General features: G+C 38.9%; 1 protein-coding gene across 3 annotated transcripts; it reads right to left on the reverse strand.

Annotated features, from left to right (window-relative positions):
- Positions 1-811: 811 nt before the first annotated feature.
- On the reverse strand, positions 812-11,326 carry LOC139124343 (alpha-2,8-sialyltransferase 8E-like). 3 transcript variants are annotated; one of them, XR_011549910.1, is made up of 8 exons: positions 10,837-10,953; positions 9,972-10,384; positions 7,567-7,711; positions 7,260-7,372; positions 4,700-4,789; positions 4,274-4,379; positions 3,264-3,508; positions 2,669-3,002 (listed from the first exon to the last, which is right to left on the reverse strand). XR_011549910.1 is itself a non-coding variant. In XM_070690483.1 (7 exons), exons 2-7 carry the CDS (start codon positions 10,355-10,357, stop codon positions 2,758-2,760), a joined length of 1,224 nt encoding a protein of 407 aa, XP_070546584.1. In that variant the 5' UTR covers positions 10,358-10,384; positions 10,833-11,326; the 3' UTR covers positions 812-2,757. The 3 variants fall into 3 exon arrangements, 2 of the variants coding, with proteins under 2 accessions (XP_070546584.1, XP_070546583.1); XM_070690483.1 differs by lacking the exon at positions 4,274-4,379 and having other exon boundaries at positions 812-3,002; positions 10,833-11,326; XM_070690482.1 differs by lacking the exon at positions 4,274-4,379.
- Positions 11,327-14,236: the final 2,910 nt, after the last annotated feature.

Consider the following 14,236-nt stretch of genomic DNA (forward strand, 5'->3'; position numbering starts at 1 on the left):
GTACATAGGCCCTAGTGTACCACATGTACAGTGTGATAGTAATCAACTGGTTGTATTACGCAGATCTATAGTTTTGTCTCTGGCGGAGGTATATGCACTAGGTAGTCATAGGCAAGAGTAAAACTATTAAAATAACAAGATCTCAATTATGAATAAAAAGCATATTTGCGACAAATGTAAAAGATGCAAATTACGTATTACGACGATGTTTACGAAGTTTTGAAGAAAACGAAATATATTTGAATCAACACCTAATGAAGGAACATAAGAACTTCACCGTTTACGCAATGGCTTCAATTTGCAACGTGTCTAAGTGACATTTGTATATTAATTATGACATGTACATTTAAGATCGAGATCTGTATTGATGTTTACGATTGGACGTATATTTCCATCTTTAATTCATATCTATCATATGATCCAAACCAAGCCTTAAACATAACGTTTAAAATCCCATTCTAAAATAATACGGGAAAGGGAATACAAAGGACAAGAGAGAAAAATACAACAGACAGGGCAGGAGGACAGACAATTGGAGAAGCGTATCTTGGGCGATGGCAGCTGTCAAGCTTGTCTACCGAGAAATAAAGTCTGTGTAGTACCAACGAACTCGTGTAGTGTACCAACGAACTCGTGTTGTCAATTGAAGATTACCAGTTACCTCTAAGCAAGCTAAGACGAGCCCATGAGTAAAAGCAGACCAAAATGAGGTAATGAGATAATATGAGAACTGAGTTGTTTTGACAACTGTACACTATGTATTTCAACATGTTGGGGTAAGCTTAGAACAAAAACATTTTCTTTTAAAACCTGAAAATTCCAAATATAAAACTGCAAAAGTTACTGAGTATAACAAAGTATGTAGTTGTCACTAAGAAAACAAATGCTAAACATCTTGGTAAAAGGTGAAACTACTATCTCTTCCATACAATTACAATTTTTACAGTAAGAAGAGTGGGTAGCTGAACAAATCATAACAGCCTCGAGTACAAATCCTCCTTTTTAAGTGTCAAATAAATACTAGTCCTGATCACTGTTTCTGTTGAGTTAAATGCTCCATTAGCTGTAACTTTAAAGGCTCTTTATTCTGAATTTTGTGTATCAACTATTTTTTAGCCGAATTCCAATAGCGCTGATCGCGATGTCAGGTTTGTTACTAAATATAGCTGCACGCACGACTTCAGACACCGCTGCCTGAAATTCGGACAAATCTTTTCATGCGCGGTCGTTGTTGCAGCTCAGTTGTAGTCTGAGCCATAAATTCATAGGAATTAGTGTGAGTTTTTGTATTCATTATAACACTAGCAGGTTTTGATATCATCGTTCTTGCCGAAAATGCGGACTAATAGTTATTTTTGCATATTAATGACAGAAAACTGACGCTATTGCATACTAAAATGCTAAATATTCTGCTTGTCAAGACAGCAATGCCGAATGGCCATTGCTATTTTGAAAACTGAATTCTAATCCGGACTTATAAAATGTCCAAATCGTTTTTTAGCAGAAAAAAATGTTCAAAGTAAGGGCAACTTCCACCGCGTACGAACTATTTGGAGCATTCAACAACGAACATTTCACCGGCGGTACCTGCTTGCCACGGTGCAGATCCAACATCGTGATCAATCGCGGATCGTGGAAAAGCTGATGGAAATTCAGTTCCGTTCCTTATTCGAAGCTAAACCAGTCAAGAATTGTTTTCGATCCGTCTTGTATGGAGACCAAAAAGATTTTACGCACTTCCGCCGATTCGAAACTTTGAGGGAGAAATCAACTTGTGAAACGGTCGATTGATCTTCACTTATGGTACACTGCAGTCCGCCACAACAGGAGGTGCACATGCACACTTTACGTACAGCGGTTGATGTACCCCTTTAAGATAAGTAATCTGATTTGTATGGAAACGATCGTACGACATTTGCGTTTTTGCGACATTAAAGTAAATTACTGCGACATCGCGAACAAAGGAGAGCACATCCCGCCGTATTTTCGATCATACGATCTGTGTTTGTTTTTCAGATTTCGTCCAAAAACCTACCCGCACGCGGACGGCAAACAAAGAATTTATTTTACGGCGCCTTAACTCCACTTGTTTAACTCCCTACATATCACTTAGCAATAGTTGGGACAGCTAGCCGTAGTCAATGTGTATTTGTAAAGGTTGGGGGGGGGGGGCAAAAGTATACCTTCCCCCCCACTTCAGTATTGGGGGCGGCTGCCCCCCCCCCCCGGTTCCTACGCCTATGGACTTTGCGGCAACTTCAGAATATACGTCGATTGTGTGTCGGACGGTTGACAAATTTAGTTGATTGTACATCACTACCGATTCGTAACACAATTTTTGAATCAGGAAGAAAATGAAAGCCTTTGGAGACCAAATCAAAGTCTGTGTGATTGAAGAGTTGTCGGAATGCTCTTTTAATGCAGTCCGATCGATTCTGAATGCGAACGATGTAAGGGGGGCACATCACAAAGTGTAATGACACAAGAGGTCATCTTACAAGGACGAAGACAATTGACTAAGATTTACAGCAAAGGTTTCTTTCGACGAGAACGCCTTAAACAGTATAACTACACGAGCGCCAGCGAGGATATTTGATGCGAGAGAGAGAGAGAGAGAGAGAGAGAGAGAGGAGAGACGAGAGAGAGAGAGAGAGAGAGAGAGGAGAGAGAGAGAGAGAGAGAGAGAGAGAGAGAACAAAATATGACAGAGTTTCTCTGAATTATTGAAAGGCATTTCTCGTCGCACTGTCTATCACACTAAACGTCACACAGTCCAACATGCAGCTTTATAGCACCTTTGTTGTGTAATGCCATATACAATTTGAACTCGGCCGGCATGTTATGGTGGACCGCCTGCAACTTTTTGGGCGACGACATAGCTGTAGTTTTGTTAAAATAATGGAAGTAGGTCGGATTTCCATCGGGATCTTCTGCGAAAGGCCAGTACCCATAGAGATAAACCTCTTCACAGAAACTCATCGCGGCTGTAAATACAGTCATTCCTGAGAGAGAGAGAGAGAGAGAGAGAGAGAGAGAGAGAGAGAGAGAGAGAGAGAGAGAGAGAGAGAGATTATATCATTTGTCTCTGGTATAAATACATAATCTTCAATATGAGATGAAACCCGACATCAAAAAGTGGCCAGGTATGTCGTAATCTTAACGATTTTAATGTAAGAATTTCTGAAGTGCAACTCGAACTCTACATCAATGACATTATTTGCGCCCATTATGATGTTTTCAAAAATTGGGAACACCATCCTTACCAGATGTCGTCATCTCGGCCACAAGATTCTTCTGGTCAGTCCAGAATGTCATGACTAGCCTCTGAAAATACGGATGTATATAAATTACTTTGAGATTGGTTGGCTTGAGAATGTCCTGTGCTTTGAATGCAGGCTCTGTGCATGGCGTTTTCGAAAAAGCTGGCACTAAGATGTAGGCGTCGTCATACTCCTTGGTCATATATTTCTTTAAGCGTTCGGATCCTTGTTCGTCCAACCAGTCAAATCTGTGATGAAGAGAGTAGAAGATCAAAAACATTATTCGAAAATTCATTATATTTGTTGAGACTCTACAAAGCAGTTTCCTTTTCCACTGATCGCAAAATCATGTCCGTCTACTTTCAAATTGAACCGACTATTTTCATATTGACTTTCCGTTAATGATTTGGAATTTATCGTATGTTAGACACAACATGAGTCCACTGGAGTAAATAATCAAAATTTGACATTACATTGGAAATATCACAGCTTTAAGGTAGAACGCGCCTCGGGGGGAAAGATATTCTGGCTTTCAAAATTTATTCACTATTTTCTGATCTACCACTTGTGGGGGCTCATTTTAAAGCTCTTGGTGTAAGAAAACTTTTTACCCTTTCACTTTTTCAGAAATCGAAAGTTTTATGTTTTGCCATAAGGTTACCACTGGGATGGCAGCCATTTTGAATTTTTAATATCTGTAAATCTTTGGTAATTTGTTTCTCTAGTACCAAATTTGCACAATGACCCCGATTTTTAATATTGCTTTTGATAGAGAAAGGTTGATAAGGAAAGTTTGAGCAAAAGTTTCAGTCTTTCACTTTCGAGGTGCATATCACGTGACCTTAATTTAAAACTCATCAAATAGAATTGAAACAGGCAGCATGATACGCGACGAACGCTATCGCCATTTTTTTACCTCCTTCTCTGACACGGTCAAGGCCTGCATGCATTATCAAAAAGGAGACCAAGCAACAGGTAACATCACACTTAGACTGTAAGATCCATTGGCTGACCTGGCCCCTTGACTTTATAGAGCAGCTGAATGAATGGAGGGAGCGCCCTCTAGACAAATAATCTTCCGTGCTTCGTGCAATGTCACCGATCATACACCATCTCAATCTTATTAAAATCCAATGAACAGATAGATTAGTCTGTAGCGCAATCGTATGACCTTTTTTTTGTTTCCATGGTCCTCCTCTCTCTCCGAAGGACTGCAGGAACAAAGACTATCCTACGGATTGTGTGAAAGACCTGTACATTAGACTGACAGACGGCTCGAGGGCTCGTTCCTCTCACGCCTCGAGTGATGGGTCTTTCAGTCAATTTCTGCATCGGATGTTTATCAGATTGACAGCATCTAAGAATTCTACTGTTTACAAGATCAGACAGCTTAGTCTTGAAGGAAGGGTCAGACAAAGGTTCATCAATATAGAACTTACTGATTTTTGAAAATAGAGGGATTGCACGTCACTAGGCTTGTCTTGGAACCGACGTCTTCGGAATAACCACGGACTGGCGCCGCATTATATCTGAAAATGTTGAATATATACTCTAAAATGATACTGTGATGCAATAAACCATAACCCTTTCGAGAGGCTATAAATAGCATTTTTTACTCTTTTGTTGGTTTTTGCATGGACTAATGGTTCATAGTTTTAGCTTCTACTGAACAGACGAATATAAAATGAATTGTAAGCTTTGATGAACGTAATTCCGTAACACTAAGTGTATATATATATATATATATATATATATATATATATATATATATATATATATATATATATATATATATATATATAAGATTCCTGAACCTCATTAAATTACACTTCCCGCAAGGACATCCATTACACAAGATATTAAAAAAAAAAACAATGTGAAAGTCAGCTATAGCTGTAAAAGAAATATGGGCAGTATCATCAGAGCCCATAATAACCATCTCCTACACAACGACAACAAACCAACCAAGCCATGTGACTGCCGCAAAAATGAAGATTGCCCATTGTCAGGAAACTGTCTCACGCCCTCAGTAGTATACAAAGCCACCGTAAATACAAGCAATGATACAAAGTACTATATCGGACTCACGGACTCAGCTTTCAAAACAAGATATACATATCACAAATATACTTTCAAAACATCAAAACACAGGAACAGCATGGAACTCTCAAAATACATATGGACCCTCAAGGACAGCGACACAAAATTTAACGTCACATTGTCTATCATTGATAGAACCCAGCCTTACTCAACCAAGACAAAACGCTGTAACCTCTGCATCACGGAGAAATTTCACATTATCAACTCAGACAAGTCAACACTGCTAAACAAACGTACAGAATTTCTTTCGAAATGTAGACACAAAAGCAAATTCCTTCTCATTAACACTTGAACGCGCCAGAACAACCGCCTCGTTTGCATATACACCTGACCCTATATATAGGTAGCAACGAGCCCGCCAACATCACTCCTGACGATTGCCAAGCGCATGAAACAGCCTGTAGAGTAATCACGACAAGTTCCACGTCTAGCAATACCTATGCCCTGCGGAAACGCATCGAGCACTATACATTGCCTGAATTGACACCAAGGCACTGATATATATATATATATATATATATATATATAATATATTATATATTATATATATAATATATATATATATATATATATATATATATATATATATATATATGTATGTATGTATACACAAACTACTTACAGAGTAGATTTGTCAGCATTTATAATGTGTAGCTTCTCTGATATACAATGTACAAAGATTACATCGCTTGCTTATGTTAGAGTAACTTGATGCTTAGTCAATAATTGACAAGGAGATGTCAAAGACCTGGTTCTCTTGTTTTAAGGACTAGACAAAGTTGGAGAGGTCCGTGCAGTGCCGATACCTTTCATTACGGAACGATTGCATGTGATTAGCGGAGCGCGTCTTGAAGGTGTTTTCAGTTAGGCCGGTGTAAACTTCCGTGTTGTTCCCCGTTGATACCTTGGCATTGTAAACCACACCTTATACTTGACAGTTACCCTTCGAGGGGTATGTAGACTTGTCCCAGAAATTACAATCAGCTAGTCAAACTTGACGTTGGTCTTTGGTGATTATTCTTTTATTTGCGATTAGATTATACTAGCAATATCGTAATCTTTGTATATCAGAAAAGCTACACATTAGGCAGAAAAGAAATAATTGTGCTGTTTCGATAACATGGTTTTCAAAAATAGGGAAGGTAGGTCGGCAGGGATTTCTTTTAAAATATTTTTAGTTTTAAATTGTTCATTTTTCAGGGATTTAGGGCGGTCAAATACTGGCACACATTTCCAGAACTATCAAATATATAAAATGAATAAAAACATAAAAGACATCCTCGTTCAAGCAAAAATCAAATGCCAAATATCGAATGCGTGATTTTACGTGTTTTTGTTTTCTTTCTTTTTTACTTCCGTGTTTACGTAGCTCTAAAAAGTTTTGGGTCGGCAAGGAAAAAATAGCGTAGGTCCGGTTATCGGAACAGCACAATATTTTTGGGTTTGGCCTAATCATTGCTGGCAAATCTATGCTGCTATGCAGTATTAAACAAACGCTCTTAGTCCTCACTTATATTCAAAGTGTCGGCACCAAAGCAAATATACATTTATACATAAGAGTGTTGAGCTAAGAATCCTTTCACATTTTCTGTCTGAAGATTGCAGGATGCATCAAACATAAGTAACAGATATCATTACTTAATTGTTCTTGAAGTAGTCTGTGTTATAATTTATAACGCTCTGCTTTAGCATTGCGCACTGTAATTTCCCACGAGACCACTGTATACATCTGTATACTTCGATATATATATATATATATATATATATATATATATATATATATATATATATATATATTCCTTGGCAGTATATATATATATATATATATATATATATATATATATATATATATATATATATATATATATATATATATATATATATATATATTTGTAGTACCTGAAAATATAGTCAGCATTATCTATGGCCTTGCCACATCTGCTTCCCAGTAGAATGCCGCTGTTTCCAACTAAACTGCATTTCTTGAAAGCCTTTTGCTTGTACGGCATTTTCTGCAGGTGAAAGGGAAAAAAAGCCGAAAGAAGCACTTATGACTATCTCGAAAAGTAACGCTGAACTTTGTAAATTAACTCGCTAAATGATGCAATTCAAGGAATCATGATCAAGTCAAGTGCAACCAGGGAATATTATTATGTGCCACCTTCCCTTGTAAAGAAATGACCTCGACTTTAAATTTGATAACTACCTTTATGAACCTCTGGTGTATCTCCCTTGTGATCGCATATGTGTAGTTCAAATGTACGGTATACCGTAATTCCTGGCCTAGTTGTACGTTTTCTCCAGTCACTAGAAATAATCCGCTAGTGTTGCAGTATCGCTCGAGGACGGACCTACACGACGTGGGATCAAAGAATCATGTGAATGATTAGTACAGGGTTGTCATGGGGATCGGATGTATCTCTACACTGTAAAGTTAAGTGTTCAAGGAGAGAACACCAATTAAACGCCTTTTTGTAACACTTATTGAACGCGTCTAGACGTTCAGAAATTTAACACTACGTGTTCAACCAATGTTCAATTTTTGAACACACATGTGCAGATTTTGAACACTCCGTGTTCATCAGACATTATATTGGACACCATGTGTTCCATATCTGAACACACGTTGCACATGAAGCGTGTTCAAAAAATTGAACGCATTTACGCGTTCAAAGGGCTGTAACACTTTTTGAACGCATGGACGCCGTTCAACGATAAGTGTGTTAAAGGTTAGAACACATGATATGCACTTGTTGAACACCTTTAATTTTGCGCGTTCATGGGGTGTTCAAGCCTGGAAATAACAAAACAGACTACTTATATTCAGTAAAATTATTTAATTCAAAAATACACAAAAATTCCTTGAGTAAAATACAATTATTTAGTGTAAATTGGGCACAATATCACCGTTGTTGTTTTCCTCTGACAAACTTTACAGTTTGTCAGAGGATTAACACCAATGGTAATTATATTACCATGCCCTGCCCGTCGCATTTTGATTGGTCGAGCTGAACCACGTGACTGACCACAAATACACAGTAATGGTTTGTTTACATGCCCGTGAATATGAATAATAAGATTAACAACTCAAAGTATCGTAACTTTACAGCTCAAACATAAATCATAATCGATCACAAAATAAAATGGAGCACTTGTAGGTCAAGCTGACTAGAGATACTTTTTTCTGAAAACATCTCCGGATTTGCCAATTTTTTGCAGCGCGCGTGACAGTGCGTCGCGTATTGCTCAGTTTTTTGGGGCCCAGTTGTCGTTCGCTCCTGAAATTTTCGGAAATTTTGACGGTTTTCTTGAGTTCGCTGATAATATAATGGAAATAACAGACTCCGCTCTGACCATTAACGTTTATTTGTGGGCGCGGGCTTGAGGAAAGCCAAATTAACGGGCTCGGCAAGCCTCGCCCGTTAATTTTTGGCTTTCCTCTCGCCCTTGCCCACAAATAAACGCTAATGGTCAGCGCGTCGCCCGTTATTTCTATATTAACACCTTACTATCAAAACATAAACAAAAGAAAATCCCCATCAACACTGTAGATCGTTTTCAAACAATATGAACAAATTAATGACAAAACAGGTTTTACTTATTGTGGATTACGTGATATGTTCATACTTGCAAAAACGTACGAAAACATCTGTTCTGAAAAAGCTCAAAATTCGGCTTACTTGAATATATCACATTTTGATAATTCCTTGTCTTAAGGTTCCAAGACAAGAAATCGACCTTTTTAATCTAACAATTCTCTACTGGTTAAGAAGCTCAAAACCCCCGTAAATTATATATTTTCCGAAAGCCTACATATAGGGAACATTTTTACAACAACAGTGTCACCATTGTTAATAATATGAACACTACTGTTAACAATATGAACACTAACCGTTCAAATTTGAACACCGACATGTACATTTTGAACGCGTAAAGACGCGTCTAGCATTACGATCCCAGACCGGTACCTCAACCAAGAGATAAATGAAAGTAAAGCCGTGACAATGGTAGCTGATTTTTTTTTCAGTATTTTTGTTCAGTGTCACTGTAGTAGTTTGTTGTTTAAATTTACTGTAAATGTTGACATACCAAGAATTACAGCTATTACATGTATAAACTGCATTGTTATGGACTGAGATCCGTTTGTACACAATATTAAAGCACTTCACATGTATACTTGATGTGTTTAAAAGCTGAATATTGGGCATTTCAATAAACTCTCAAGAGTAGAACACGAAATAGTGTTGATTCACTGAAGTTCAACATTACAGCTACCGTCACTTTAAGAACATTGAATTGACAAAGACCGTTTAAATGTTTTTGTTGAACAAATTATTTTGAATCTAGGTACTGGACGAAATAAATGCTTCAATTTAATGTTTGAAAAAGATTTGATGCGAGGATGGCTACAGAAACATTGTTGCCGTACCAATTTCCTCCAGCACCCCCGAAACTAAATGGTCCATCCCTAATCATACAAATTACTAGTATTTCAATGCGACTACGTGATCGGTATCTTCATTTCCATGCCGCGATGATCTCGACTTTGTCAAAGGAGAACTTGTAAATAATTGCCAGAGTTGAAAGACAATGTTTTTTCAACATACTCACCCCAAATTGTCCGCTTCAGTTGCGTTGAAACTCCAATTTCTATCAATAGTGTCGTAGAGGTCCTTCAGAGATGTAAATCCCGACAAGGCGCCTCTCACGTTTTGAAACGTTGCGTTGCGTTGAACTGACGAGTCTTTTGTTTCATTTCCTTTACACCGAGGAATGTCAGAGTGACCTGCGTTAATGGCGGAGAAACATTTGGTGCTGGTATCGTTTTCGCACCCACATCGGAGAGTAAAATTAACGAGCTCGTTCGTCACCCTTTTCCTAATAACCGGGATGTTGAGGTCGTGGAACAAAAGCATTACCAGCAAGGCCGAACAGTTAAGTATTCCAACGACACAGAGGACAAAAAATGATCGCGACCTTCCTTTGCAACTCACCATGATCCGGCCTCACGTCAGCGTTTCTACCTGTGAGAAACCATAAAAAGCACTAACGAGTCTTCACTGCAGCACTGGAGGGGCAGTGACGGCAGGTATAAATGTATCTAGAAGTTCCACGCAGTCTAGACTTGTCCGCCAAAATTAACATATAAATTGAGTATGTAACGGTCCGCTGTACAGTATCACAGGATGAAATCCCATATTTAACATTCTTGTAATCGGTCAAAATTAACATATAAATTGTATGAGTAAAAGTCCGCTGTAAAACAATGAATAGAAACTCTTCAACCTGACTTCAACATAAACTTTAGCGGCAGTCTCCACCGATAGCTCTGCATGGCAGGGCTGTGTTACCGGCGTTATACGGCCTGGTGTGAGGCCGTATAACGCCGGTAACACACAGCCCTGCCATGCAGAGCTATCTCCACCGAGTGCTATAACTCAAGCCTTGCGAGGAAAAGTAAAGGTGGCATACATACGCTAAAGTTTGCCTCTGAAAACAGGCCGCAGCGGTAACAATATATGAAGCGTCAAGCGCGATGTTCAGGACACAGTCCCTCCACACACTACGGTCCCTCCACACACCACGGTTAAGGATTCCCTCCACACACCACGGTTAAGGATTCCTGTTTTTGCGTATTAGTATGGCTTCTCCGGCTATTAAGCTCAGTGTTACGTAACTGTATTGCCGTGTGCACCGATTTTATAGTCCCAACCGTTCAGCGCCTTTGTGAGCGAGTAAGAAAGCTGAAACTACGCCCAGAGATCGGCTGTAAATATCGGTAATCGGGCGCGGTCCTCGAAAACACTATCTCCGGAAAGCAGTGTTAATAAAACCGATATTGCACTCTGGCGAGTTCTTCGGACGAAATATTTGTGTCGTGGTCATCTAATCTGAACGAACTTCTCACAGATAGAGCGCCGCTAGCCATCCAGCGCTGACTATGAAACAACACGTCCAAACAATAAATGACTTACAATAAGCCCAGACAAGTGTCTGTCTCGTCTGCGTAATAAAGGACTGGTCAGGCTTTAATGCCGCATGATGTAAATGGAATCTAACAAAACAGAACCAATGAAAATGAAACTCCTGTTCATGGTTCTGGTATGGGGGTGATGATGATTCTACTGACAACGATAGTTTCACTTGTAAGGGGTAGTCAATTGATTGCGGGGGGGGTGAGGGCTGAAGAAGTTTTATTTAAAATTGTTGCTTGTCATTCATAGGAAAAAGATTTGTCTGCCCAGTGAACACGGAGAAAATTGTTTCAAGGAAGGATGTAAAAAGTAACTTGTGGGCGATTTTGTCTATAGTGGTCTCTGGAGCTGCCTCATACGGCGGTTAATCACAGCCCAGCCTTCATACATCGCTTGATAATTAATCAGCTGCATACGATCTATTAAATGGACACGTTAGTGGAAATATACAAGGAGAAATCTGAGAATACAACGATGCGTACTTGTATTCAGAATGTTTATTTGCAAGTTGTTTGTAAATGTATTACTGCTAAGCGTATACACCGTCAATTAATGTTTGTCTATATCAGTCGAATTTATATTTGAATGCTAAAGCTTAATATTTTCTTTTGAACCGACTTTTTTTTGCAAAAGAATATTTTGGTAATGCCAGTGACATACCTGTTGTGTTTCATTTGATAAAATATTTTCTTAAGAATACAAAACTTTTCAGCTGTAACTCAAATCTCAGCAAATAATTTCGCTTTGTGATATTCGTTGCACATGTAATTGTATTAACTCCAGTCTGAGCTTCTGTCACATATTCAGTTGACATGTAACGCGCCCTCTCTTGACATGCTATGCGTGTACCGTAGACGTTAAAACTTTTCTAAGTCTGTCGGCATATCGATATCAAAGCAGAATTAATTGCAGGAATTACGCAGGCTTCGCGCTAAGTAATAAGCTGTTGCGCAAATCGTGGAGTGAACGCCTTGACTGACAGTAAGTAACTGATGTGGAGAAAAGCCAGGCGGCCTGGGCTAGTCTACGTAGAAGCGGGTTAATTCAGCTGTCCTTGGCAGAACACACAGATGCACACAATGCTTCTAGACAACATTATCAAATTCTAGACTAAGTTGAAATTGGTGATTCTGAAAAACACAGTTGCTCTTATACAGCTATGACCTATTGACACCAAGGAGGTAGAAGGGAGAGCTCTCTTTCCATGCATCCAGGGAAACGCCTTAACCTAGCCTGGAAGATCCGTCGCTGGAGGGCGCTCTCTACACCCCCCACCCTCGGGCGACTTTAACCTTGATGACCGCAATGAGACCTTACGTTATCTTCACTGAATTGTATCATAGACCGTAGAAGGTCGTCCACCTCTACTGTCTATACGAACGATAAATCACTATACACTTGACCGCGGATCGGGTATCTCTTGCAACTCATACCGTGATCAGTGGAAGCAAACGTTGACCATAGCTACAAAATACATATGAAAAAAAAAACCAATAACGTTATTGAATTGTACTGTTGTAAACTGCATTTACTCATAAAAGTGAATGGAATTATGGTGGATGTTGTGTAACTTTAAATAATCTAGTATACAGTGGCCATTGTACACTTTGCAGAATAAAATACCTCAGGAAACCAATACCAAACTGTGAATTAATATTTTAATTACTTTTCAAGTTTAAATCGAACCCACGCTATCGTAAAGTCGCAGCGGCATCGTAATCGCAATTATTGTCCAGAAAGAGGGCGCTGTTCAACAAAGAAGATGATACTGCTTTCATGAATTGTTTGGCCAAAGTCCCTCCATCAGATAGTGATTTGGCGACTAGTCAAGGTACAACCACAGGTCGATGAAATTCATTTACAAGGGGATTAAAACAACGAACCTTCGCAAATAACTTACAAATGTGGCATTATTGTTGCCTTTGCAGTAAGTCCAACCAGAGACCCTGTGGACCCACAGAAAAGAGATTTCACCTTAAATTATGGTAACATAACACTAATTTAAACATCTGAGGGAAATGGGTCATGATCTCCTAGCAGGGTCGACGATAGACCGATAGTTATCTCATTTATCGGGGATGACTTAAGCACACTTTCCCACATCACGGTAAATGTCATCATCATCAATTAAATCGCTCCACTAATTAAAACTCGCAAAACTTATTTTACTTAAATTTGTTAAACAAACAATTCGAAGAAGAAAAAACGCATAAAAGATCAGGAAAATGATAGACCATAATGTTCTACTTGTGCATTTGAAAAGTCTAATTTCAGTGAAAACACCTTTGCAGAGCTTTGTTGTACGATGAATGAGTTTGTCATAAATATGTCCACGGCCTGTCTTCAATCTGAACATTGACACGACAAATTGGAGTGACGTTACTGAGGACATTGTACTAACAACTGAACTGGATAAATTGAAACTGATATACGGCAAGTAATGACGTACATAATATAAAAGTCCGAGATCCGAAAATGTCGCTACAAAAGTTTCGGGTACAAGGAAGATTCAATAACAATGAATGCCTGAAACATGGCAAAATAGTGGGATTCTGGGACCTAACAAGGCACGTCCGATCAGAAGCGTGGCTTTTTTACATTTGCATAGATTTAAGATAATCCAGCTGGAAGTTTCTGTACAGTTACTGCGACGTGTGTGCACACATAACGATATCGCGTCAGCTTCATGAAAAGAGCGCAAGATGCATTAATTATAGAGAAAAGGTGAGACTGACGAATAATACTCACAGAGAAAAAAGAAGTCCTACTTCTTCTTTGACGTCTTCATTTCCCTGTCGTCTGGTCGTAATGACGGTATCAAAGTTCTAATGAGAGAAAATTGAACGCTGTTGAGCGCCATGATTCCGTACATACCACAGGGCACATTTGTGACGTCCGCAG

This window comes from Ptychodera flava (assembly GCF_041260155.1).
Source record: "Ptychodera flava strain L36383 chromosome 23 unlocalized genomic scaffold, AS_Pfla_20210202 Scaffold_23__1_contigs__length_28996876_pilon, whole genome shotgun sequence".
Classification (NCBI taxonomy): Eukaryota; Metazoa; Hemichordata; class Enteropneusta; family Ptychoderidae; genus Ptychodera; species Ptychodera flava.

Excerpts from the sequence above, each read along its gene's own strand:
- LOC139124343 (XM_070690483.1), bottom strand. The coding sequence starts at position 10,357 with ATGGTGAGTTGCAAAGGAAGGTCGCGATCATTTTTTGTCCTCTGTGTC. Across the intron at positions 7,712-9,971 it reads ACTGAAGCGGACAATTTGGG|GTCCGTCCTCGAGCGATACT; the intron begins GTGAGTATGTTG and ends CACGTCGTGTAG. Across the intron at positions 3,509-4,699 it reads CCCTCTATTTTCAAAAATCA|ATTTGACTGGTTGGACGAAC; the intron begins GTAAGTTCTATA and ends TCTTCATCACAG.